The 27977-nt window shown below is 45.6% G+C and overlaps 1 protein-coding gene across 4 annotated transcripts; it reads right to left on the reverse strand.

Moving 5' to 3' along the window:
• Positions 1–1830: 1830 nt before the first annotated feature.
• Positions 1831–27393, reverse strand: TAF15 (TATA-box binding protein associated factor 15). 4 transcript variants are annotated; one of them, XM_033171511.1, is made up of 16 exons: positions 27213–27391; positions 24176–24215; positions 22004–22055; positions 20428–20518; positions 20230–20341; positions 19099–19457; positions 18755–18866; positions 13114–13148; positions 12414–12446; positions 11653–11762; positions 10516–10645; positions 9833–9946; positions 9522–9609; positions 8507–8595; positions 8296–8380; positions 1831–2283 (listed from the first exon to the last, which is right to left on the reverse strand). In XM_033171511.1, exons 1-16 carry the CDS (start codon positions 27220–27222, stop codon positions 2244–2246), a joined length of 1500 nt encoding a protein of 499 aa, XP_033027402.1. In that variant the 5' UTR covers positions 27223–27391; the 3' UTR covers positions 1831–2243. The 4 variants fall into 4 exon arrangements, with proteins under 4 accessions (XP_033027402.1, XP_033027403.1, XP_033027404.1 ...); XM_033171512.1 differs by having other exon boundaries at positions 19099–19454; positions 27213–27390; XM_033171513.1 differs by lacking the exon at positions 20428–20518 and having other exon boundaries at positions 20230–20382; positions 22004–22102; positions 27213–27393.
• Between the last annotated feature and the right edge of the window lie 584 nt (positions 27394–27977).

Genomic DNA, 27977 nt, shown 5'->3' on the forward strand with positions numbered 1-27977 from the left:
CCATTTGCTCGCTCTCTCTCTCTCTCTCCCACCCACGGGACCCCTAGGATAATTAGGTAGGAATAAAAATGCAACCAGTCCCAAAGCCGTTATGAAAAACTATCATTCTAAAGCAACGTATCTGAAACCAAGCTGCTGCAGACCGATAAAACGAAATAAGCCGCTGGACTTTCTGATTACCGCTACTGAAATATAGATTGCAGAGTTGGAAGGTATCTCTTATGAACCACCCAGTCCAACCCGATGCAATGCAATGGGGACTGAATTTAGTGGGGCTTTCACAGGCTGAAATCCTACACTTCCTTGCCTGGGAGTAGATCCTAGTGCACTCAACGGTGGCTTACTTCCGAGGAGACATACACAGGCAAATTTTAGCCTCCCTTACTTAGCAGAAAGCAACCATTAAACTAAACGAGCCTTACTTCTAAGTGGAAAAGCACAGGACTGCCATGCAACCGGTTAACAACATGCAGGAATAAATGTGGAACTTTGGGGTGCGAGTTAAGCCGTTTAAATGCACGTTTAAAGCAACACTTACTTCCCGCTGTTTCCTCGCCGCCATCTTGCTCCCAAACTAAACGTGGCTTCCGCGGCTTCAGCCCTCTCTCCCCCCCCTCCTCTCAGCCAATGGCAGCTCTCCAACAGCTCAGGTGACATGCGCAACATCCACTCGGATCCCCGCCGGCCACGCACACAGCTGTAGAGGACGGAGGAAACGATAGGCACACATGCCGCACTTCGGGCTCCCATGCGAAGGCTGCCAGATGCGGCGCAAAGACACTCTACAAAATGAGAGCCCCCCCCCCCATTCGCTCTATGATTTATAATGTTGGGGGCCGTATGTGGCTCGCCACATGTTGATGGACTCCTAATCCCATTCGCCCCAGCCAGCAAGGCTAATAACCAGGGATGGTGATTTAAGGAAGTAAGAGACCAGGTATGGTGTGGTGGATAGAGTTCGATTAGGTCCTCACAGGGCTACTGCTGCTGTTGCTCCCCATCTCATTGAGTTCAGGACCTCAAGCCTCAAGGACTGCCTCTCCCCATATATACCTACCCAGAACCTTCATTCATCCTCAAAGGGCCCTCAGTGCACCTTCTCCAAGTGAGATCTAGCAACATGAGAATGGGTCTTTTCACTGTTATGCTTGGAGCCATCACTGACTAAATGTAGGTGCCAGGCAACAAAACACTTTTGAGCAAATTTTTTAACCTGGTTGACATTGTGGCCTCTAAGTGGGTGGGATTTGTTAATGCAGCTTTTCATGCGCATCAATGTTTTTAGCTTTTATTTCATTTCAGCTCTATGAAGGTTTATTTTTGCATTATACTGCAAGTTGCTTTGAGTTTATATTTTGTGAAAAAAGTGACTAATAAGTGCAATTATGATAATGATAATGGTTGGATACATTCCACCACATACAGAAAAGCTGCATAAATTTGGTACTGCCTGCAACAGTTAGTATCCCAAGAAATCTTGGCTTTTGGTTCTCTCTCTCCCACCCTCAGGAGTTTCTTGTTCTCTTTGAGTGAAAATACACACTTGTATGTGGACAATGTCTAGTAAAATTTCTAGAGGCGAGGGCCCTTACAGCTTAATGCCTCTCCCTCTCTCCCACTTGTAAATTAAAAAAAAAAAGTTACAGTAACATATGCCTCTTTGCCAAATTTAGATGAACTGCCAAATACAGCTATTCCCACTCCATATTTTTTCTGCTTAAAACACAGATTCTGCAGTCCTGAGTATCCATGCAGTTCAACACTTCCTTCCTAAACACACAGGGGTTTGCTGGGGGTTCCCGGATAAGGGCGGGGAAAACAGGCAAAATGTCACAAATAAACAATCAGCTTTTATTGTTTGAATTATAAAACATGTCAGATTTTTGGCAAATATTTTACAATTTCATTCCTTCTTTTTTTTCAACAGCCCGTGGAAGAGAGAGACTTCTTTTCCTTCTTTTTTTAGGTGATGGAGAGTTGGGGGTGGCTGGAGGGGGGGATGATGGAAATTAGTAGATGAAAATTTTGATGGACTTGCTTTAAAAGTAAAATAAAAAAGGAGGGGGAGGGATCTGACCCAAATTCCCTCCCGCCAAATAAAAAAAAAAATCCAGTTTCACATTTAATTCCACTATCCAAAAGAGGCCATGTGGGGTATAAAGCAGCAGGCGGAACTCAGCAAAGTTTGCTGTGAAAAGCCGTCAGAAAGATGGGGTAGGGAGGGGGGACCTTCACAGCTGTTCTTAGTAGGGTCGGTTGCGTTGATCGCTTCTGAAGTCATTTCTGGAAGAGAAAGAAAGGAGGTTGTTTTTTTTAACTGGAATACCTTCCTGTCCAGTGACTGCACCCTAGAACCAGCCACCTGGACTCTGGACCTGGCTGGCATCCTTGCAAACAGTAAAGGTCTGGACAGCTTCAGTGGGCCAGGTGTAAATTTGTGGACAAGGCACCCTAAGCCAAGCCTGACCTTTCCAAAGAACTTCCCATTTCTCATCTCCTTCCTCTGGCCTTTGACTCCCGAGATGTGCATTTCCAGGACCCAGCCTATGCTTGTGGATGTAGTATGTTTTAACTGCTTTTAACTCTGAATTTTAAAACTGTTGCAACCCACTCCAGGACCTGCTGGTGAAAGGCAGGTAAGAAATCATTATGATCATCAGCATCTCCTCACCTGTGGCCTGTGACGAGCCCTTTCAGTGTCCCACCAAGAGCCCTCACAACTGTAAAACGTTTCCCCTGACTGTGTCTCTCCCTAGGGTTCACTGACGACTAAAATGAAATCCCCACAATGAATGATATGAGAGAAGTCCTCGGGGTACCTCAGTTCTCCACGTTCTTAAAGTGAAACTCCTGCCACCTTGGGATTCTCCCACCCTGGGTTCCCAAACTGCTGCAGCTTGCCCTTTCCTTCTGGCAACTGCGTGGCACCTTTAGCTTCCCAGCCCAGTCCTCTGTGTGTTAGGGAAATAAGCCACCCGTCCCTTTTCTCTCAGGAAACCGTTATGTGCTTTTCCCCTCAACCACACCTCTAGAGGTACTGACGCACTGCCAGAGTCCACGAACGTTGAACAAAACAAAATATGTTTATTGATGTAACATTAATATCAAGGAAGTTAAGGTAGAATGCGGTTACAATGTTCTTCAATTAGGTACATAAGCTTGGATACAACTTTAAACAGGAATAAACGTTTTCCTTTCCTAACCTAAGCCTAACCTCCAACCCGCTCTCCCTCTCACCCTCACTCCCTGACCCACAACCCAGAACCAACCGCCCCAACTGCCATTCTCCCCTTTTAAAAGGAGGAAAAGACCCGCCTCTGCGATTGTGCTGCCAGTCATCTAGAGTGGGTGTTAACTCTTCGAGTGCTGGGCACCTGCCCACACCCAGGCACAGGGTTGGTCCGTTACATTTCTCCCCACCTCTGAGAATTTGCATAGGCATTTACTACCTAAAGGATAGTAATGTCGGTGCAAAGAGTCACAATAATAGGGCTACTTTAAAAACACAATAGAAACAAACGTTCCCCCTTAGGCTCTGCCCTCTTTATAACAGCAAAGGATCAAAATACTTGCTTTATAACTGAAATATACACAAACAAATAACTTTCTTCTTTAAAAGAAACGAGATAATGCATCAGCAATTACCTTAATTATTTAAATACCTCTGTTAAATGCATTAAATAAGCATACTATTAATAAACAATTTATTAATGCACCAACAGTCTTCTTCCTCTGGTCTCCTGGACAAAGTAACAGCCACGATGTTCAAGGTCCCTTTTACTATCTTTAACCGCCACAAGAAGTGTCTTTCTCTGGGCACCAGTCTTTTCTCTGCCACACGTGATGGGATGCAGGTTGTCTTCCTCGGCCGGATGACACAGTCCCAATCCGGTCCCTGCAGTCGACACGTGTGTAACGATTGTGGATTCCAAGCTGTGTAGAGTCTTTGTTTCTCTGGGTCGAAAGTTCTCTTGGATCCACCTCTCCCTCTTTCAGGATCTCTGTTACGTGCTCAAGCTCGATGCCTTGCACAAACATCTCCATGTCATCAAAAGCTGCATAAGAACTGGATGTCTGGCTTTTGAATTCATTGGGAACTGCTTTCAGAAGTTTGTGGATAGCTGCTTTTTTAGTCAGCTTGCTGAAGCTTTTTGGACAACCGGGTTTACTTAATGAAAGTAGACTAAAAAGCTCTCTTTGCCTACTGTTGTTAGCAATCTCCCTTGCTGTCAGTCCATATTTGGTCTGTATTGAATTATCAGTTCCTACTTCAAACAATTTGAAGACGACTTTTTTATGTCTTTGATGTGGTGGCCACGTTAATGCTGTGTAACCACGTTCATCTTGGGCATTTATTTGTGTTGCATGGTACCCATCTTCCCACCACACAACCTCCAGTGTAGGAAAGTCTCTCACTTTCATAGAAAGTTGATGGGACACCAGGGCAACTATAACTATCAGTATGTTTTTCTTTCTATATTTCCAACTGATAAATGGTTTATCATAACTTTGAATAGTTGTTCTAACTGATCTCACAGATAGTTCACTTTTTAAAACAACTCTGACTCCTTTTGAATGGGCGTAACCCATAAGCTCTGGGTCATATTTTCCAAAAATCGCCACTGTGGTGATATGTGACCAGTCATAAACTATCCAGGCCTGCCCCTCAATGTCAAATATAAAAACCTCGTATTCCAAACATGGGGCTTCCCGTTCCTCATCCCACAGGATCCCGGAATTAAAACTGTTTACTAAATCCATATACTCCCCAGTTATTCGATAGGGGTTTATTATTATTGGCTTGGCCTCTCCTGTGTCTATACAACGCACTACTCTCATGGCTTTTCCTGGGGGGTTACTGAAAGTTCTGGCATATTCTGGCAGGATTGTAAATGCCTCTTCCTGCTGCTGTTGACAGTTCAAACATGACCTGCAATATTCTTTGATGTTCTTTCCCATCCGAGGCCAACAAAATCTTGCCTGGATTCGATCTCGGGTCTTGTTTATGCCCAAATGAGCCGCGGTAGGTGCATCGTGCGCCATCTGAAGTACCTGCATCCTGTACTTCATGGGCAATACTAATTGTTTTTGCTCCTCCCACCTAGCAGCTGATTTCCTTCGTTTGGCTACCCTATAAAGCTTGTCTTCGATAATTTTAAAAACACAGGGGTTCTCAATGGATACTTCTGTTTCTGAGGTTTGGGCTTTCTCCCATAATTCTTTAAGGGTAACATCCCCTTTCTGCTCCTCTAAGAACTGGGCACTGTGTTCTTGAGCAATGGGTATCTCAAATAGCATGTCACTCTCCTCAGCATTCAGAGGTGTCTCAGTACAGGCAGGTGTTTGATTAGCCATTTCCTGAGCTTGTGCTCTGGTAATGACCTTAACTTGTGGTGTGGGGTTTGCCAGATCGTTCCCAATCAAAACTGGATTTTCCAAACGATCCCATACACCCACTTTCCACTTGCCCTGATAATTCTTGTACTGAACTAAAACCTCTGCTGTGGGGACTTCGAACTCAGGACCCCATATTCCTCTCAGACTGAAATTTTGTCCTGGTAAGTACTGATGAGGTTCAACAAATTGGGATTTGACAAGAGAAACCTGCGCGCCAGTGTCTCTCAACCCAAACATATCTTTGCCATTTAATCGTATAGGCTCCAAATAATCTGGGGTTGTATTTGGTTCAGCACTCCAGACCTGCATGACTCTGGAGGCGGACTCGGACAAGTTATTTGCCTCCTCTGAAACGGACTGAGGGCCATTTCCAGGCTCTGCCTGCATTAACAATTTTACTGGCTTTGCTGTAGATGGTGTACTTTGCGCTTTGGCCAGTAGAGGGCATTTGGAGCGAATGTGCCCCTCCCTGTTGCACTGATAGCAAACGATTTTTTTGTTCCCTGTCTTTTCAACACCAACTTCTCTGACAGGAAAATTTTCTGGTTTATTTTTGCCTTCACCAGATTTCCACGGTTTGAACTTCTGAGGTGATTTTGTATAAGGTATTTCATTAAAATCGACCTCTAGTTCATCTAGAACCTCGGCAGCTTGAGAGACTGTTCGTAACTTCTTGTCCCTCAAAAACCAACGTAAATTGGCTGGAACTTGTTTAAAAAATTGTTCCAAGCAAATTAACTGCCTGAGCTCCTCAAACTTTGTTACTCCACTCCCCTGGATCCATCTGTCTAGCAATCTATCCAGTCGGCTGGCTAACTGAGAGAATGTTTCCTTAGGGTTGCGTTTTACCTCACGAAACGCCCTTCGGCTTTGTTCGGCCGTTAACCCACATCTCACTTTTACCAATTGCTTAAACTTATCATAGTCAGATAACTCATCCTCCCTCATGTCAGAGTAGATTTCACTTAGAATCCCACATAATTGTGGTCTGAGGTACATCATCCAGTTATTTTCACTAATCTTGAACTCAGCACACACTCTTTCAAAACTAAAAAGAAAGGCTTCGACATCGTCTCCTTTCACAAACTTAGGAAAACGTTTCTGGTTAACCGAAGCAACGTCAGTTGAGGCTTGACTTTGAGGCAATTCTGACCTCACTCTCAATTCCTCAACCTGCAATCTACGTAACTGAAGTTCTCTTTCGGCATCAATTTTAAATTTCTCTGACTGCATTCGTTCCTCAGCTGCCAATTTCTCTTTTTCTTTCTCAGCTTCTAATCTATTTTTCTCTGCTTCTAATTTATTTTTCTCTTTTTCTGCCTCCACTTTCGCTAATTGTACCCTCTCTTCTGAAGCTACTCGTTCCTTTTCAGCTTCAACTCGGGCCAACTCTAATTTAATTTTCATCATCTCTAACTCTGCGTTAGGATTTTCTCTGGTTTCTGCCTCATCGGGTCTCTCATCACCCTTAGCTTCCCTAGCTTTCCTTAGGTGAGCCATTTTTCTGACAGAAAAAATACAGTCGTCTGATTCTCAACTAAACAGGCGTGTGGGTGTTGAATTCGAATCGCGACGCTGCCACCAATTAATTGTGACGAGCCCTTTCAGTGTCCCACCAAGAGCCCTCACAACTGTAAAACGTTTCCCCTGACTGTGTCTCTCCCTAGGGTTCACTGACGACTAAAATGAAATCCCCACAATGAATGATATGAGAGAAGTCCTCGGGGTACCTCAGTTCTCCACGTTCTTAAAGTGAAACTCCTGCCACTTTGGGATTCTCCCACCCTGGGTTCCCAAACTGCTGCAGCTTGCCCTTTCCTTCTGGCAACTGCGTGGCACCTTTAGCTTCCCAGCCCAGTCCTCTGTGTGTTAGGGAAATAAGCCACCCGTCCCTTTTCTCTCAGGAAACCGTTATGTGCTTTTCCCCTCAACCACACCTCTAGAGGTACTGACGCACTGCCAGAGTCCACGAACGTTGAACAAAACAAAATATGTTTATTGATGTAACATTAATATCAAGGAAGTTAAGGTAGAATGCGGTTACAATGTTCTTCAATTAGGTACATAAGCTTGGATACAACTTTAAACAGGAATAAACGTTTTCCTTTCCTAACCTAAGCCTAACCTCCAACCCGCTCTCCCTCTCACCCTCACTCCCTGACCCACAACCCAGAACCAACCGCCCCAACTGCCATTCTCCCCTTTTAAAAGGAGGAAAAGACCCGCCTCTGCGATTGTGCTGCCAGTCATCTAGAGTGGGTGTTAACTCTTCGAGTGCTGGGCACCTGCCCACACCCAGGCACAGGGTTGGTCCGTTACATGGCCCATCTAGACATAACACTTTTGTTTTTAAAACTGTTCATTTTACAGTGTCTACTTAGAATCATAGAATCATAGAGTTGGAAGAGACCACAAGGGCCATCCAGTCCAACCCCCTGCCAAGCAGGAAACACTATCAAAGCATTCCTGACAGATGGCTGTCAAGCCTCCGCTTAAAGACCTCCAAAGAAGGAGACTCCACCACATAAAAATAAAGCTTGTTTATTTTTATCAGTTCCTTCTTCTGAATATTTTAAATTATTCTATGAAAAACACTTGCTTTTTGGGGGGTTGGTTGGTTTTACAATCAATCCCTTTTCTCAGGGACTTCTGGGAAACTGGAGCTATGTAAGGGGGAATCAAGGGCCTCCTAATAGCTCTCAACACCTTTCAGAGACTACAGCTCCCATGATTCTTTGGGAGGGGGAAGCCCTGGCAGTTTAAAGAGGTATCGTAGCGCTTTAAATGTAGGGTGTGAATGTGGCCAAAGACGCAATGATGGGGAATACTGATTTGGGTAAATCCCAGATCTAACATGCCCTTTGGCCATTCCAATAAGTAAAGAAATTCAGCACTGACCGGCCTCCCATTTTTCCGCCAAAGCCACCGCCTCTGCGTCCTCTGAATCCCCGGTCGCCTCCAAAGCCTCCCCGGCCGCGGAACTCTGTGGGGGGGAAAGCAGGATGAGCAACATAAGGGAACGCTTTCTCCAAGCTGTGGCATCCTGCTCCCCACCCCATTTCTGGCATTGTGGTTTGCTTTGGGTTTATGTTTTTGTTTTTTTACACACCTCCTCCTGACGGATGCCCATCATCTGGCCTGGGCTCATCGCACTGATTGCAGGAATTTCGACGGGCAAAATTCATATTGCCACAGCTCCTGAAGGAAACAAGGAAACACGCGCTTTAGAAAGTGCTCTGGATTTTTTAATGGGGGGGGGCCTTGGAAATACTAAATTGTGTTGTTGCGATTTTTGTATATTGCATTTATTTTTATTGCTTTTGTTTCCAGCCCTGCGACTGAAAACATACAACGAAGAGCAGACTACAAATACCATCAATAAAACAGAATGCAATAAAAATAATAGGCAGTGTGGTGTAGTGGTTAGAGTCCTGGCTGGGCTAGGACCTGGGAGACCAGGGTGGAAACTTGGCCATCAAGTCCATTGTGACTTTGGGCCAGTCGCTCACTCTCAACCTAACCTGGACTCAGCCCCCAGCAAGTGGTTAAGGCATGATGCAACTCTGGAGTTCAACAACATCTGGAGGGCGACAGATACCCTATGCCTTCTATAGGTCAAGTGTGGTGGAACAGGACATGTACTGATTCCACTTTCAGCATCTCCAGGCAAAAAAATCCCAGTACCAGTTGGCAAGACTGGGAAAGGTCTTAAGAGAGCCACTGCCAGTCAGCCTACACAGCAGTGGGCCAGATGGATCAATGGCTCAACCTGCATCGCAGCTTCCTACCCTGTTTCTCCTAAAATAAGACATGGCCATAAAATAAGCCATAGCAGGATTTCTATGCATTTGCGAAATATAAGCCGTTCCCCGAAAATAAGCCATACCCCGAAAATAAGCCATAGTGACGTGGTACCTCCCATTAAAACAGCCTGGAGAGGCGTGGCTATGCAGCGTACTGATGCGATGCGGTTAAAATAAGACATCCCCTGAAAATAAGCCATACTGTGTTTTGTTGAGGGGAAAAAAATATAAGACGGTGTCTTATTTTAGGAGAAACACGGTATGTTCCAACTGGGAAGTTGAAGCCCTTATTCAGATACAGGTCTAAGGATAGGAACTTACGGGTTGGGGCAAACCCAGTCGCCACTTTTGGGTTCTCCGCCTCGGCCCTGGAAGCCGCCGCCTCTTCCGAAGCCCCCTCCTCGGGAACCTGCCGTCACAAATACATTGCAGTTAAACCAAAGAAACACATGTGGGTAGGACTTAATGTGATTAGCTGAAAAGCATCAGAATGGCCTCTGCTCCCTGCTCCGGAGAGAGAGGGACAGCCAAAAAGAGATTTGGGGGAGAAAGCTGCTCCCACGCTCAGTCTCGAAATAACAGCGCCTCTGGATCACATGCAAAGACAACAGGGGAGGCGGTCCTGTTCCTACCTCGGCGACCACCACCACCACCACCACCACCACCTCCTCCATTGCCTCCTCGCAGGAATTCAGGCCGTCTGGTTGCAAAGGAAACCCTGATAACACTGCCGTTGAATTCCTTTCCTGCAAAAATATATGTATAATAAAAAAAAATTAATTAAAAGGAGGAAGGAAAGAAAGAAAATCCACAGCTGCTCAGGCACAACAATGAAAAAGAAACCTTCCATCACAGAATCCCAGGAGAGATGGCTAAAAGCTCGGTTACTTGCCTGAGGATATGTACTTCCTGTGCTCTCACCCCCCCTCCAAAAAAAAAAAAAAACCCAGCTCCAAAAATCTGAGGCAGCTTTCCTCAACCTTCGGTTCCCAGATGCCATTGGACTACAAATCCCACCATCCTTCAACATGGGCCGTGCTGGCTGTGGATGATGTGAGGTGTTGTACTACAACATATTGCGTCTCAAGGACTATATGTTATAAAGTAAAGTTAGCTGGTGCCTACAAGAACCTTTAATTGAGCCAGGAGGAGGGAGAGAGAGCAGGGCAAATAAACAGGCCATGAGTTCTCCAGATCCTGTTGTGAAAGAAGCCTCCAGTTCGCCATCACTCTAGATCTTAGTTGTTTTAAGACTGCTGCATAAAAAGGATGAGGGGAATCATGCACTGGCTACTGAGAGGAAGGCCAGACTTACCATCAAACCAGTCAATGGCTGCCTTAGCAGATGGCGGGTCATCAAAAGACACTGTCGCTTCGCCCTTTGGCTTCCCAGTATCCTTGTCCGTATAGAGGTTAATCATGAGTTTGCCAGTTTTCTTGTTAGTCTGGGAAGAAGAGAGAGAGAAAGGCATGTTGTGACCCTCCATATAACACAGAACTGCTGTGTCTAGCATTGATGGTGGGGGACTAATGTGGAGCATGACCACACAGTGTTATGGTTCTGGCTTTCTCTGATCTCCTAGACATGGCAAATTAAGCCACAAACAGCATGACTGGTACCCATGGCACTCTCTCAAATTTCCAAAAATTGCCACTGGCCTAAGAAGGCTGGCACCTCCTGCTCTGGGGCACCAGCAACTAGAGAAAGGCTGTTGGGTGCCAGAGAGGTGAATCCCCACCCACACATCAAATAAATATCTGGAACCATGTAACAGCCATGTTTTTGCAATGGATGTGCACATTGGTACAAGCAAAAATTTTGAGCGGAGGCTAATGGGTGATGGGTCTCCATATGGACAGGAAGTTGGATCACTAATCTTTTGGTCTTTTCACTCTAAGAACTTCCACTGGCAGAGATCCAGCAAGCAACTGCATCATCAAAAACAGAGGCCAGGTGACAGTGAAGGGGGGGGGGAACCAGAGAGATTTTGGGAGTTGGTTAACAGAGTTCATCACCACCAAGTCCTACAGGAACAAGAGTAACTTCTAGCTGAATCCTTGACAGTTAGGGAATGAAGTGGGAAGGTATAATTAACTTCTTGGACTCAAGACAGAAAAGCCAGCTGCTTTCCTACACCCACCATGCCAGTGACTTCCTGAGATTGTCAGAGACCAAATTCGGACAGCTAAGGCACCAACAACAGGGCGTTGTGTGTAAAGAATAATTCTGATGCCTGCCCTACAATTATGGACACCCACCAAGTCCAACCTTAACTATGCTCCAATCAGAAACCTGAAATACCTCGGTTTTCCGATTGGTCATCCAGTTTAGGAGACGTACCTTGCTTTTATCCATTTGAGGATTTTGTTATGAACTATCACCTGCCGCAACGGCATCGTCCCCACAATCTTACCAGGTTTCTCTGGTAAGTAGTTTTACTACTTCACCCACCTTAATGACACCTATTTGCTTGAAATATTCGGCAACTTGATCTGTTGAAACGTCATCTCCCAGTCCTTGTACAAAGATGGTGTTGTTATCAGAGTTGTCAGACTCCGAATCTACAGCACAGAGGAGCCAGAGTTATTTTAGAGCCAAGCTAGAAGGAACAGATTTCCAAGACTACTCAAGTCAGAACAGTCACCACTGCATCTGCAAGGCTCATCGGCAACAGCCCCACTATCTTATGGGAAGCTCTTAATGTATATGGGGAAGTTGTGTCAGAGCTTAATCATTTTAAGTTTAGGAAATAGAATAACAGAACTGTAGAGTCGGAAGGGAACCCAAGGGTCATCTAATCCAACCCCATGCAATGCATGAACCACAGCTGAAGAATCACTGTCAGGTGCCCATACAAAATCTGTCTCAAAGCTTCCAATGAAGGAGAGTCCACCACCCTCTGAGGGAGCCCGTTCCACTGTCAAACAGCTCTTACCCTAAGAAAGTTCTTCCTAATGTTTAGTCAGACACTCCTGTCATTTGGATCAGTTGGTTCAGATCCTACCCTCGTGAGCAGCAGAAAACAGGATTGCTCCATCTTCCATGTGACAGCCCTCTTACATCAGCTCTCAAGTCTTCTCTTCGCCAGGCTAAACTTAAAGCACCTAAGAAGATTGGTGCACCTCCCCGTTGAAGAGGAAGACCGGTGTGTGCTGCCATTGAAAGTGAAGGAAATAACAGAAGGCTGTGGAGCTATATGCTGATGTGCTTACCTGTGTCTGGCTTCTGCCCATATTCCCTCTGACCTGAGAAATGGATGAGAGAAAAACCAAAGGGTTATTTAGCCAAAAAAACAAACGAACACCTGATGATACACAAATCGACAACATAAATGAATTTTGAATTAACGAAAAGGTATATGCGACAACCCTTAAGCTGAGACAAGATTTTAGAAGAGATGATTAAAAATGAAGGAATGTGCATCAAGAAGAAAACTAGTCACAGTCTTCTTTTAAAAAAACTGAAGGTTGTGGCATCTGCCACCCAGGTTTATGGGGTCAGGGGTCATCTTGTGGGTCCTGGCTGGCCACTTCTCGAGCCGTGTGCCGCGATTGTTCTCTCATTGGTAGGTTTTGCTTAGCAGAACTTTGCATTACGTGCCACCAAGTGGCAAGGAAAGGAACTACAAAAAAAAATCCTTTCATGCAAATGGACAAAAGGAAGAGAAAAGAAACCGGAATCCTGGTTTTTAACTTTATTATTACGAGCAACTTTTTTTCTTTTTCTTTTAAAGCACACGTACGCACCAGCCTCAGCTCAAAGAGGGAAAACAAAGAGAACCAAAAAAATAAAAATAAAATGCTTCTAATGGAACATGGTATTTGGTGGCTTTTAAAGACTGTTATTTATTTATTGGCCTTTTAATGTAGAATTTCCACTGAAATGTTTTTATTTCCGATGCTCAGCACTTACCACCAAAATTTTTGAAGCCACCTCGGTCACCACCACTGTAGAGGAAAAATTGAAGAAATGATTCCTTCTTTTAAAGTCTCTACACCCTGAGCCCAAGGGCTCAAAAAGCCACACCTACTGAATGTTACCGTGCAGCTGCTGAATGCATCATCCCCTAAGAATTGGCACACACTCCTTCAGCAATAAATAACACGTGCTCAGCTCCTGCTCTGGAGCTCTTGTTAGTCTCATTGAATAAGAGAAGAGGATAGGTATGCAGGTGTTCCCAGGCCCACTTCTGCAGCCCCAAAACCCAGCAGTAATTTGTAAGATGCCATTTACACCTGGGATGCGCTCAACAGGTGTGCATGTGAAGGCCAGAACTGCAGCCACCATCCCACTGGGTTTGTTTCTTGAGCTCTGTCCTAAACAAACCACGAGTTCTGTTCAGACCAAGGATTTTATTTGCTGTGACTGGTTGATCATGGGGTTTTGTTTTGGGGGAGGGGGGTTATATTTTTAATTGTGCACACACTCGAGGGGAAAGGTCTGATCTGTCCTTTGCAGAAGTTTATGCACACTATATAGACAGCAGGTGCATGATAAAGAAAGAAAGAATAATGCAGTTTTTTATTCAAAAGGGCACAAGCCAGAGAGAATGCTTGCCGCCAGCAAACATTCTACAGTGAATGCTTAAAAATCGCTTACCACAGAATTCCCTTTACACACAGTTGAAGTTCCAAACAGTGTGGGTTTCCTTTTTTCACACTCAATCATTGCTTGCTTTCCTACCCACTTGAGGTGTGAGGTGTGTGGGTGTGCACATGCATGGGGGGGGGAGACTGTTTCTAGGCTAACAACAGTTAGTCTGGACTAGCAGTCACAGTGTTTGACAAGGAAGACCTGGGCTCAAATCTACATCAGTCATGAAGTTCACTTTCAGCCAAGCCTCCCTCTCAACCTAACCTTCTTCACAAGGTTGTTGTGAGGCTAGAAGAGGAGAAAGCTCTATGTGCCATCCTGAACTCATGGCAGGAAGGGTGGGGTAAAATATAAAGGTAAAGGGACCCCTGACCATTAGGTCCAGTCGCGGACGACTCTGGGGTTGCGGCGCTCATCTCGCTTTACTGGCCGAGGGAGCCAGCGTACAGCTTCCGGGTCATGTGGCCAGCATGACTAAGCCGCTTAGGGCGAACCAGAGCAGCGCACGGAAACGCCGTTTACCTTCCTGCCGGAGCAGTACCTATTTATCTACTTGCACTTTGACGTGCTTTCGAACTGCTAGGTGGGCAGGAGCAGGGACCCAGCAACAGGAGCTCACTCCGTCGCGGGGATTCGAACCGCCGACCTTCTGATTGGCAAGCCCTAGGCTTTGTGGTTTAACCCACTCTCTGGCTTCCAATAAAATCTGCATTCTTAGTTTTGCAGCACAGCATTTGAGTTAGGTTCGATATATAGGTTCAAAGCCCCAAAAGCCTATGAAGCTCTCTCCGTGGATCAGTCATGCTCTCTCAGGCTAAGGCTGCTCACTATTTGTCAGCCTATCCTAACTCATAGGGCTGCTGTGATGATAAAAAAGGAGGGAAGCTTGTAAACCACCCAGAGTGCCTTGGAAGGGTGGGAGAAAACAATGCAAATAAATAAATAATTCTGGTCCTAAAATCTAGGACTAAAAATACATCCAGTTTTTAAACTCCAATCCAGAAGATGCTTCACAGAAAAAAAAGGACTGACACGATATATTAACCTACAGTCATGAGCAGCCTCATTCCTTATTTGGGAATTATTTTACATATGCGAAGGGAACAAGGGAACAAGCTTCAGAATGCCAACCTTTGCTCTCATTCAAGCCTCCCTACATTGCAACAGTGACTCCAAGTCTTGTAAACAGAGAGTTCACATTTGGAACCAAACACAGGGCTGTCATATCAGTTTGGGAATGTCATGGCTGCCCCCCCTCCCAAGTTCTGGAGGCTTTCTTTTGCTTTTTAAAAAACAGGATTCAGATTTTCAAAGCGCTAAAAAAAATGAGTAGATCCAGATCCAAGTAAACGCCAAAAAAAATTAGTAAGAGATAATAAAGATTGGCTACATTCACACCTTACATTTAAAGCACTGCAACTTCCCCCAAACAATTATGGGAGCTCCTGGTTTGTCACGGGGGCTGCAAGTTGCTAAGAGACCCCTATTCCCCTCCGAGAGCCACAATTCTCCCTTTTCACAGGGAGCTGTGGGAGGGGAATACTGACCTCCTAACAACTCTCAGCCCCCTTAAGAAATTCCAGCTCCCAGAATTCTTTCGGGGAAGACATGACTGTTTAAACACATGTCTCATAGAGCTTTAAATGCATGGTGTGAATGTGGCCTTAAAGTCTAGAACGCCAGTGAGGTTTGCTGGACATCAGAGAAGGTTTATATTTAGAGATACTGACACACAACAGAAATTGTATCCGGTTATAGGCGGTTATTTTAATAGTTGTGGCCTACTGCACTCAACTATGCCACCCACCCCATGTGCACACCTCCTCCACTCTGAACCTGAGCAAGCTACAACCAAGTGCTTCTGAACCACTGCCCTTTCCTTTCTGTGTCACCAAAATACACTCTTCCTCTGTCCTCAAGTAGCAGCGCCTGGTTTCCGTCCGGCCACAAGGGCTTGTCACAACACTTTAACCTGAGGCACCGTGAGTCAGAGAGGGAGCAAGAAGGCAAGGCCCTCTTCCAGCTTAACTGGAGCCAGTTCCTTCTCACCTTCCACCCAAACAAGACTCCAACCAGTGGCAGTCCTACGTGGCCGCAAAGCACAACCAACGTTCCTTAGCTCCTGGCTGGTAGGGACCTATTTCACCAAGTGCACACTATTTATTCTTATTTAAATTTAAACACTAAGCCAGTACTTAACACCAGAATTTGCAGGTAAAGGGACTCATCAGTGCATAATTTAAAGCAAGGTGTGTGGAGAGTGGGGGGGGGGGGAGCCTGCCGTTGCCAGCATGAACAATAGTCAGGGATGATGGGAACGGCAGTCCAGGAACACCTGCAAAGCTCCAGGTTCCCTGACCCTGGTGGCCAGGAGATTCAGCTGCAGAGAAGGCAGGTGGAACACCAAAGGTCAGGGTGAAGAAACTGGTTCTGCCCAAGGGCTACATTCCCTCTAGGAGCCAAATGGCAGCGGTGGGCAGGGCAAAGGCAAAAGTGGGTGGAGCAACAGGTGTACATTTTACCTTTGGACAGTAACATTCGACACCAAGACCCCTCTCTATCCCCCACCTAGGCAAGCAAGAGTTATAGGGCACATTCCAGCCAGGCAAAAACATTCAAGGAGGGTATGATGCAGGGCCGGTGAAGGATATGGCCTGGGGAAGATAGGGTTTGGCTGAGGAAAAGGGTGTGTTTTTGAAACCAGATACAGGAGCCCAGAGGGCTGCATTTGGCCCTCTCCCCTGACCGAAGGACCAGGGTAGGAAAAATATATGCAGCTTTGCCTCACCTTAATAAATTTGGTTCTATTTTATACCTTGTTTTTGAGAACCTGCAGAGATGCAATATGGCAAATAGTCCTCCGCCAAGCTTCTGCCCCCTTTCCCCATTTCCTACACAAGCATCAATGAGCAACCTGAGCTTCGGCCTGCCACATCTCAACAGGCATGCTACCTCTCTCCAGCATGGCCTGTCTGGATGCAACCTCGCATCCCAGGCGCAGGAAACCCTTCCCAGCTAGAAGGCTGCACCTCTTCATAGACAACATCCCAGGGGCCACATGCCAATTGTAGCAAGTGTGGGGGTAAGCAGCCGTGAAAGAGAATGGGACCAGGAAGGCTGTGGACCTCTGGAAAATAGGGTACCTACCTTCCAGCCACATTAAAGCCAGACATTTCTACACACACAAATCTCTCTTCATCCTCCACCCAAGCATGAATAATCACCACAATTTAAAGGACACGTTACAGTCAAGGGAAAGCATTTGAGGGGTGTGTGGAGTGGGGCTATTGAGAGGCCTGAGGTTCCTCTTTGGAAGAGCAGCCACCACTGCAAATCTTGTTTAGCAACATGGAAACATTTATTTCCCACCACTGGCTTCACACAGGCTGCTTTATGAGGCAGCTTCCAGAACTACAGATATAGCCTGTACTGTCTTGAAGTTGCCATGCGACAAGCCTGCTTTTACTAGACTCTGCCACAGATAAGAAATTGGCCACATAGATAAGCAGAGAATCTCTTCTTTCTGGGCAGGAAAGCCAGTATATCCCTGCCTACCAGAAATACTCCACGATGCTCAAGGAGCTTCATCTAGCTGGAAATCAACTGTCGTAAGCTGGGTTTGGGAACCTTAGCTGGTAACATAATTTAAGGGAATGCTTGCTAATCATGAACAACAGTAACAACTATTAATTATACAGTGGTGCCCCGCTAGACGAATGCCTCGCTAGACGAACGGCATTCACTAGCGGAAGGCTGCCCCGCAAGACGAAAAAGTCAATGGGGCTGCCTCGCAAGACGAATTTTTTTTTTGACGCGAAAACCTCCATGCTGCATTGCCGCTTCGCTAGACGAAAAATTCGCTCTACGAAGACACTCATAGAATGAATTATTTTCGTCTAGCGGGGCACCACTGTATTTTCAGTATCGCTTGACATCATACTATCTTTAATAGTCAGAATTGCTTGACTAAATCATGCTGATATAGCCTTAGGAAAACAGCAGCCAGGGCTCGTATGCTCAACTTTAAAACATTTCCCTAAGGAAGAGTGTTCATCCATTTGGCTTGCTGAGGTGTAAAATGGGGAGAAAAGCTGGCATGACCTTATGAACTGGGCCTGGGGGAAACCAGGCATCCAATCCCAGCTTAGGCCCAAGCTTATGGGTGTCTCAGCTCAATGCCCACCAGCGTTGCCAACTAAACAGAAAAAAACCTGGCCCAACTTAATCTGGTGGCCGTAGCCTTGCTGGGGTTTTCAGGACTTGCGCAATTCCAACTGTGGGGCAATGCTTATTGACCTCACCCCAAAGCGCTCACTGTCCACGCACAGGGGATGGGGACGGGACATAGGTTCCCCATGTGACTTAAAACCTGGCACAATCAAGGTCACTGACCCACAGACTGCTGGCCCACAAATACTGTGGGCAATGAGGCTGGCAAGGAAAAATGGCAGGGTAAGGCCAGGAACCCTGACTAGAATCATTTTAAGTCATAAATGCCTGAATAGGGCTTATAACAGCTGTTTGACTTGGTTTTCTCATGGTACAATCAGGCCAAGGTGCTGTTAAAAGGTGAAGGACCTGTCAGCTGAGAAGAATCATTGCCCGCCTCACTTGTTAAAATGAACAAACAAGTGTAGTCGAATTCTTTGCTGAAAGTATGGCTGGATCCTACTGGTCAACAGGCACTGGAGGTGTCCCATGATACCCAATTATTTTATCTTGCAGAAAGAGATTGCATTTCTACATTGGAGAATCTTGGTTTGTATGCCATTCCCACCAATTCTGTCCAGTTTTCAGGCAGTACCCATCACAGAGTGCTTGAAGAAGAAAAAAATCCACTGCCTTCAAATCTCAAAGGCTCAAAGGTTTTTGCAGGAGCATCCACTCAAGCAAGCCTGAAAAATAGTGGGCGAGGCATCCACATACCACCTCTGCAGCTACTAGTGTAAAAATCCTTTACCTTAAGCCCAACAACGGACCTCTGCTGTCAGAATCGAACCTGCTTCCACTTCCTCGGGGCCCACCATAGCCTCTGTTGTCTTCGCCATACCTACTCTTCTCACGTCGATCATCTGAAGAATTACAAAACAGTTACTGTTGACTGATATATAAGAGGCATCTAACAACTAGGCACCCTTAACGAACTACAACTCCCAGAATTCTTTGGGGAAAGCCATGATGGTATCTTAGTGATTTAAATGTATGGTGCAAATGTGGCCTAAGTGACCCTGGAGCATTATAGGCTACCGAAGCATGTGATGCTGCTTTTGTTAAGCATTTCTGGGCAGCCTGTGCAAGGCTTACCTTGCATGTTCTGGCCATAGCTTTCCTTCTGCTGGGATTGGTAGGACGGCTGGTTCTGGCCGTACGATCCTGGCGGCTGCCCGTAGTTGGACTTCTGGTTGTAGGAGCCTTGCTGTGGCCCCAAATCGTGCTGCTGGTCATAGGAGCCTCGGTTTTGACTGTAACTTGACTGCTGGTCGTACGAGCTTTGCTGCTGTCCCTGCTGGCTGTAGCCCGACGGCTGGTCAAACTGCTTCGGCTGCTGGCTGTAACCGGACAGTTGGTCATAGGACCCTGGTGGCTGACTGTAACCTGAGGGCTGGTTATAGGAACCTGGCTGCTGCCCGTAGTTCGACTTCTGGTCGTAGGAAGTCCTGCTGTTGAAGCAGAGGAGAAAACTGATGAAGAAGCATGATCGAAATGTGCAGATGTTTTGTCGTCTTATTGACAATGCATATACAGCACAGAGTTCCAAGGCAGTCAAGTCAGAGGCAATTCAGATCATGATACCACACTTTTTTGGCATTTGGAACACAGGAGGCTGCTCAATACAGTCAGAGCACTGGCTTATCTAGCCCACTGCTGCATGCTGTGAAATGCAGCCACTCTCCAGAGCTTGAGACAGAGTGTCTTTCGCAACCCTACCTAGAGATGCTGGGGATTGAACCTGAGACGTTCTGCACATAAAGCAGATGCCCTGTCACTGAACTACAATGCAGGAACCACTGCTGAAGAATCACTGTCTGATGACCATCCAACCTCTGCTTTAAAATCTCCAATTTCTATCAGCCCAATTTCAACTCCAATTTCTATCAACCCCATCATGACCGATTCCTGGACGGCCACAATCACCTCTGCTTATATAGTAATGGCAAGCAGAATCCCAGCTTAACTCTCCCAGCCAATAATCTACACCAGCAACTGGCAGAGAACAATGGAGATTTCGTGGCAGGCATTTAAATTGGCCCAGCAAAAGCCTAAGAAAGCCAGAATTAATCTGAATCCCCCCTCCCCCCCCCAGCCAGGATGCCAATGCAAAAGAAAGAGTAAATAAAGAGTTAATCTTTCTACAGGCTTTCGCTGCTTCGCAACACAGAGAACTTTACAGCAGTACTTTTATCAGGTTCAGGCAAAACAAGCCAGAGTCCTTACCTGCCTGATGGCTCTTTCTGCTGCCCCTGACTGCCGTAAGACTCCTGGCTGTAAGAGCTCTGGTTCTGATTTTCATATCCCCCGTATCCTTGCTGGCCGCTCTGCCCGTAACCTGAAGATCCAACAGGGAACGCTTTAGGTAAACGGTTGCCCCTGAACAGTGCACACGTACAAAAATGTCAGCATGCTCAGCCAAACCTGTCTGGGTCTGTCCATAGTTTCCTTGATAGCCTCCGTAACTTTGCCCATAAGAGGAGCTCTCCCCACTCTGCTCATAGCCAGGATAGCCCTGCAATTGAACAGGAAGAGGGCAAAGGAGAAGTCAGGCCACAGACATTTGTGGAGACCAGGGAACTAAACCAAGACAGCCACTATAGCGGTATGCTTTGGGCAAGGGTTTGAATTCCCTGATTAGCAACAAGGCACAGTGGGTGGACTTGGGCTAGTCACAGGCTCCCTGCCTAACCTACCATACAGGGTTGTTGTAATTTATTAAGTTTTATATAACTTAGAAGCCAAAACAGGCTTCTAAGCAGCTGTGAGGATTAAGTGGGTATCCCACTTTATTTTTTTAAAGGGTTTATATTTTCCAAGTTGTATCCCACTTACCCCTCACTTTACTATTTTGTTTTGCTGTTTGCTTTATTATATTGCATGGTACAAATCTTCTTCATGCCATTTTGGTAGAAGGGCTAGGGTGTGCCAACCACCCTAGCTGTGTGCATGCAAAAGTGGGATATAAATGTGATTGTGACATCAATCAGTTCCAGGCTGAGGAGGCTGAACAGGGTAAGCTATAGACTACTTCTGTTCATGTGGCTCAAGAAAAAGAACCCTCTGAAGTGTGGAGTAGCTGGCAGCACCAATCCGCCAACCAATTATCACAGGAGCGGAGAACCTCTCCCAGGCCTCCACAGGCTGTTCTGGCCAAGCCATGCCCATATGCCCTATACCTGACATTGCATGTGATGTGAGGTGCGTGGCAGCTTAGTTGCCTGGGGAAATCATACATCAGGAGAATCAGGCTTATAGTACACTGATACAGATTCAACTCTGGCTTGGAAGGACTTTTAACTCTACAAAATGTAAAGGTAAAGGAACCCTGGATGGTTATGTCCAGTCAAATTCAACTATGGGGTGCAGCGCTCATCTCCACTTTCCGGTCAAGGTCGTTTGTCCGCAGACAGCTTTTCTGGGCCATGTGGCCAGCATGACTAAACCGCTTCTGGTTCACGGGACACCATGACAAGTGCCAGAGCTCATGGAAACACAGTTTGCCATCCCACCGCAGCGGTACCTATTTATCTACGTGCACTGGTATGCTTTCGAACTTCTAGGTTGACAGGAACTGGGACAGAGCAACGGGAGCTCACCCCATCGCATGGATTTGAACTGCCAACTTTACTATCGGCAAGCCCAAGAGGCTTAGTGGTTTAGACCACAGCGCCACCCGCATTTCTCCACTCTACCATTATCACTCTATTATAACATCTACAGGAATAACTCATGATTAGAGTGAGATCGTGCTTGCTTTTAATCAATCCACATGTATATGTTCTGCAATCTAAATCTCAAATGGGCTCCTTCTTTTGTATCTCATTAGTCACACTTGATCTTTCTTCCCACAAAGTTCACTCAAATACCAGCTGTCTATCTCTCTCTCAAGAGGACCAAGAAAGACATTGATTACACCATGATCCTGTCATAAAAAACTGATGCTGTGATTTATTTATTTATTTTTAAAAAGCAGCACAAAAGTGGACATTTGGCTCACCTGTGGTGCCTGTCCATAGCTTTGATTTCCTTGATTGCTATATCCTGTGTAGCTGGAAGAGAAGGTGGCAGATAAGTATTATTTCCACACAGCACCTCCCTAGGGGCAAAAAGAAGAATTCACATCTATCTGAGCATCCTGCGGCATCTCAAAGAGCAGTTCTTTGTTGCAGCTTAAGCTTTTGTGAACTGAAGCCAACTTCTGGCACACAAATGTTATCCACAGAACCTGAAGTTTGGGGAAGGGCACAAACTGTTCTTGCAGAGACATAACTGTGTTCTTGTTGACCAGCAGAAAGTATAGAAACCAGTGTCTCTGGAAATCCCTAGTGATGCATTCTATCCAGACATGGCACACGGTCTGGCACTTTGTTCTCTTTGGGGAAAAACATATGCACCTGGGCTCTTTAGAGCAGCCTTCTCCAACTTGGTGCCTCCATATATTTTTGGCTGCAACCCCCATGATCTCCAGTCACCAAGGCTGTATGATGCTGGGGCAGGTGGGGGTTGTAATCCAAAACATCTGAAGGGCGGCAGGGGAAGGAGAAAGCTCCAGAGGAATTACTGAGTTCCTTTTATAGCATGTCAATAAGTGCTAATTTCCCACTGGACCAACTTTGCTCAGAAGTAATTTGCAAAGAACGTCTTCATTTAAGACATCACTTCAGCACAGACTTATCTCTCTAATTTGTACAGATTTAGGCATTTGAAACCAGACCAGCGGTCTGGCTTATTTTTGCAATTCAATCTGCACCATATGTAGATTTGTTTTCACATCAAGGAAGGACCATATCTCAGTGGTAGAGCGTTTGCTTCGAATGCGGGAGGTCCTAAGTTTACTCCCCAGCATCTCCAGATAGGCATGGAAAATGCAGAACTAGATGGTCTGGCTCAGTATGGCAGCTTCCTATGTTGCAATAAAACAAACCTTGTTTAGACATACTGTACACACACACACTTTGTGATTAGATCTGAATTTTACCCACAGCAGTTGAGGCTACTTTATAGCTCACCAATTTAGCTGTGCCATTCAAATGAAAAGTTTTGATTTGGGGAGCCATCCAGTCATTTTAATCAATACTGTTAGTATATAAAACCCACCCTTAACAGCTTGGGACCACCTTACGTGAAAGACTGCCTTACCCCAATTGTGCCTGTTAAATTGCTTCAAAATGAGAAATGGCACTTTCACAAATTCCACATAATGTTCACTACACACTTGCAAGGAATCCATCCTTTTAGCATGACACCTACTCTCTGAAACTTTGAGACTCTTGTTATTAAGTAGGCGTCATTGCTGTACAGTGGAACCTTGGTTTAAGAACAGTACTGTTTACAAACGATTCGGTTTACGAGCTCCGCAAAACCGGAAGTAGGCTTCCGCTTTGCAAACTTTACCTTGGTCTACAAACGGAAACCAAACGGTGGAAGGGCACCGGCAGCGGGAGACCTCATTAGGGAAAGCACATCTCAGTTTAAGAATGGATTTGGTTTAAGAACGGACTTCAGGAACAGATTAAGTTCGTAAACTGAGGTACCACTGTACAGTACAGTACTGCTTTTGAAGCCTGCTAAACCTTTTTTTTGTTTTGGCAAACCTATCCAGGTGAGCAATTTTATGATATATTTTTGTTTCTAAACTGTTGGTTTTATCTATATTTGATAAAATTTATTATATCCGCTTGTTTTTAAAGTTTGATATTACCAGTATTTTCTTATGAATGTTTTAAACTGTTTTTTATGTAAACTGCTTTTAGGTTTTTCTGATTAAGTGATATATACAAGTAAATCTTGTTAAATAAAGTACTGTAAAATAATAATGCATCAAGCAGGAGAGAAAGGGATATAAGGGACAGGTATTTGTACTTGTTTCCCTGTGAGGAAGCACGCAAGCTGTTCTTTTTACCTGGTTGGGAGAGTGGGACAGGGGAGGCTAAATGGTAACACTGAGCAAAAGGGAGGGTAGCAGAAATGGCTTGGACGTAAACTGTAACTCTGCATGTGGGAATTTGGATGGAGGAAAATGATTCCGAAAGAAAGAGGCAGAATGGTAACTACCAACCCTCCAAAGAGCCTCAAGAAGATAGCAACACATTACACCACAACATGGGGGTTCTTGTGTTTTTCTCCACAGGTTTAAGCCCTTTACAGTATCATCATTAAATATGCATACCTTTGTTGCTGATCTCCAGAATGGCTGAAACTTCCAGAATCTTAAAGGAACAAAAACAAAAATAAATTCCAAGTAGGCACTTATATAAGAAATTAACTTTTCAGCCAAAAATTATGATAAATTGGTTATTTGTGATGAGGAGCTCAATAATTTATTTTAAATAACGAAAGCTGGCACAACCTCTTAGGAAGTCCTCTGTTCAGATGATTTCAGGCTCTCTTGCAGTGAGGCATGTGTGTTACAATGCTGCTCCTCTGTTTTTAGAAGCAGGGAATCACATCCATACCATACATTTAAATCACACTGTGTACCCCAAAGAAGCATGGGTAAACTACTCCCACAGAGCTACAATTTCTAGTGCCTTTGAACTACAGTTCCCGGGATTCTATGGGGGAAGCCATGTGTTTTAACTTTATGATATGACCGTGACTAGGGAATTCCAAATTGTATCAGAGCAAGGCTGCCAATACCAGGAAAAACTAACTGAGCTACATGCAAATGAAAATTAACATTCCGGCTTGATGGGATCTTCTCCTAGAACCCCAAAAGCCACCAAACAGAGTCAAGTGCAGGGGTCAGCAACCTTTTTCAGCCGTGGGCCGGTCCACCGTCCTTCAGACCATGTGGTGGGCCGGACTATATTGGGGAGGGGGGGGTGAATGAATTCCTATGCCCCACAAATAACCCAGAGATGCATTTTAAATAAAAGGACACATTCTACTCATGTAAAAACACGCTGATTTCCCAGACCGTCCGTGGGCCGGACTGAGAAGGCGATTGGGCCACATCCGGCCCACGGGCCTTAGGTTGCCTACGTCTGGTCAAGTGTATAAGACAAACATGTAGAATTAAAGAATCCAGAGTCTAGGGAATTGTTCTGAGTACGAGAACTATTCCACACAGCTGAGTGAAGGTTTTGGCCTCTTAACTTTCTGTCTGCTCCACCACTACCCTTTTTCATATAAAAAAGTACATGGTAGGGCTGGGTAATATTTGGTTTTCAGTATCGCAATATATCACCAGCTAAACATCACAATATATCACAATGTTTGAAATAAGGATGGAACTATGTAGAGGCGAACACATGGCAATAGTCTCCAAAACATTGCAAGAGGTGGGAGAACGCCTGAAGGGGAAGCAAAAAGTAGCAGGGAATGACTGGATCTCAAAGCAGGTATAGCTTTCCTTCTGCCAAGAATGGAAAGAGGGGTGTGGATGGCTGAATGCCCACTGGCAAAGGACCATCATGGATTCATATTGGATTTGTAGGAGTGACAGTAACTCTGTTCCCTGCTCCATTATAACCTGATAATGGGAAGAAAGTCTAAGAGACCCAGCCTTGTTGCAAGCATTGCTCCCTGAACGTGTTTTTAAGAGAGACTAGGAGAAACCCTCCTTTAAAGCCAGTCTTAGATAAATATCCCAGTCCACAGACCCTCACATGCAGCTGCAGTTCTGCACAGAACGGAACATGAAAATTCCAGCACGTTCACCTGTGGAAAAGATTGTTGGTGCTGGGGTTGAAAGGGTGGGGGACACAAGATAGAAGAAGTTCAGATGTGGGGCCAAAGTTCACAGCGCTTGACAATCATTGCCTTAGGTATTTATTTTTTCGATCCTCTGTTAGAAATGTCAGCAACTGGAGATAAACAATTGAGAAGACAGGTGGGTACTTGTGCTGAGCACGATTTCACACACGATGAATGAGGTGTGCAATATCTACCGGTACATCTATAAATAACTTATCTTGGATATCATTTGCTATTTAATATAGGTGCATGATTAGCCATGGTAAACAGCCACAGAACCCTCTTAAAGATGCTTGTGCCCGGCAAAAGTTTGCAATGTGTTTCCAAAAACTGTTTTGCTTCTCTCCTCCCTTCAGTTACAAGAAGCCTATTTCCAACGTGAACTCCGACTGCGAAAGAACTCCAAGACTCCAACAGCCGCTTGGAAAGGGCTATGCTCTGACCACCGCCACACATTCCACACAAACAGCAAGAGCACATATGCCTCATAAGCATCACCCATTAGTAGCCAGCATAATCCTTAACGCTTAAGAGCAGCCTTCCCAAACCTGGTGCTCTCCGGGTGTTTTGGACGAAATCAGCCCCAGCAAACATGGCCAGTGGTCAAGGATGTTGGGACCTGCAGTCCAGCAAGCATCTGGAGGACACTGGCTTGTGGAAGGAGATTGGACTATATTGTAGTTGAGGCTGAGAGAGGGGTAGAGGGAACAGTTCATATTCCAGCCATGCAAAAACACTTAAGGATGGTGTGAAACACTGCCAAAGAGGGTTGCGGCCTGGGGACAGCACCAAGGGCCAAATAAGGAAACCCAGGGGGGCAAATGTGCCTGAAGTTTCCCAACCCTACCATAACAATATTATTATATTCAATCTTTTCAGATCCAGGACCCACCTTTAGATCTTTTCAATCTTTTCAGATCCAGGACCCACCTTTAACTCAAACATACAGTATCTGCATGGCAGTGGTGCTCCTGTTGCAACGCACCTTGTATCAGACATGACCCAGTAGTTGATCCCGACCCACTAGCGGAAGACTACTGTATTGCCTTTCCCAAATTTCAAAAACATAAAAACTGCGAAATATTACTATAAAGCTGTAAAACACTGAACTATTGCCAACAACATTTTTATTACTATTTTTAAAAATAAAATAAAATTGCTATTAAATATCCTTCTTCAAGGAATCCATTTTAAAAATAAACAAATAAACCACAAACTTAGGCGCCACTCACGCCTCGACTGGCCAAGAATAGTCCCAAGGGGCCTTGAGCACGTGAGAAGAGTCAGCTGCGGGGCGAGCGCGCAGGCGCACTCGCGGGTCAATCGAACGCAACCCTTGCCAAAAGGGCCTGGAACTTGTGGAAGGAGTCATTGCGCAGGCGCAACCCTCTCAAATATGGCAACTGCTGGGGACCTTCCCTCCTCCCAGAGGCCACGCCCCCTCCCGCCTCCCCTTCAGTGACAGCCTCAAGCCCCGGTTTCCCCCAGCGACGAAAGCGGCAACCTACCCGACGCCATCCCGGTCAGCGACCCCGGCAGGGAAAGAGGTGAGGCGGGGGAAAGACACGGGACCCCGGACAACCCGCTCCGTCGGCCACTCTCTGACTGACTGACTCCGCCAGCAGCGGCAGCAACATCAGCGTTGTCGACGCCGCCGTCGCTTCGGCTGCGGGGCGGCGCAGCCAATCAGAGCGGGCGGCGCCTACCAACTGAACAGCGCGCGCAAGAATGGGGGGGAGATAAATAGGCGTGTTGGAACATACCTATTGACGCCCTGCAAGGGTGTGTGTGAGAAAGAAGAGAGAGCAATAATATTGTTCCAATCGATGACGAGCGGGGAGGTTCCGTCCATGTTTCCAAAGCGGCCTGTACCAACTTGGCGTACAGAGGAGGAGAGGAAGGGACTGAATGGAACGTACCACTGTGGCTTCAATGAAATAATAGCTTTTGGGGCTCTTCAAAGCGAAGGGAAAATGTACTAATGCATTAATATCCCAGCTTTCAGCAAAGGAGCTCAAGGCAGCATACATAGTCTGTCCCCTGCCTTTTTATTATTTACTCACAACAACCCCGTGACTACTGGAAGGATTTTTTTTATTTTTTTATTTTGTAATATCTTTATGACAGCGAGAATTTGAACCTGGATCCAGTCCAAACACTGTAACCACTACACACTGAGTCCCCGTAATTAGTGCAGAACCGAAACTGCGATATTAAGCCTCAGCAGGGAGTGTGTGATGTACACACCATTACACTTAGATTTGAATGACAGG

The sequence above is a fragment of the Lacerta agilis genome, chromosome 15 (assembly GCF_009819535.1).
Source record: "Lacerta agilis isolate rLacAgi1 chromosome 15, rLacAgi1.pri, whole genome shotgun sequence".
Taxonomy (NCBI): Eukaryota; Metazoa; Chordata; class Lepidosauria; order Squamata; family Lacertidae; genus Lacerta; species Lacerta agilis.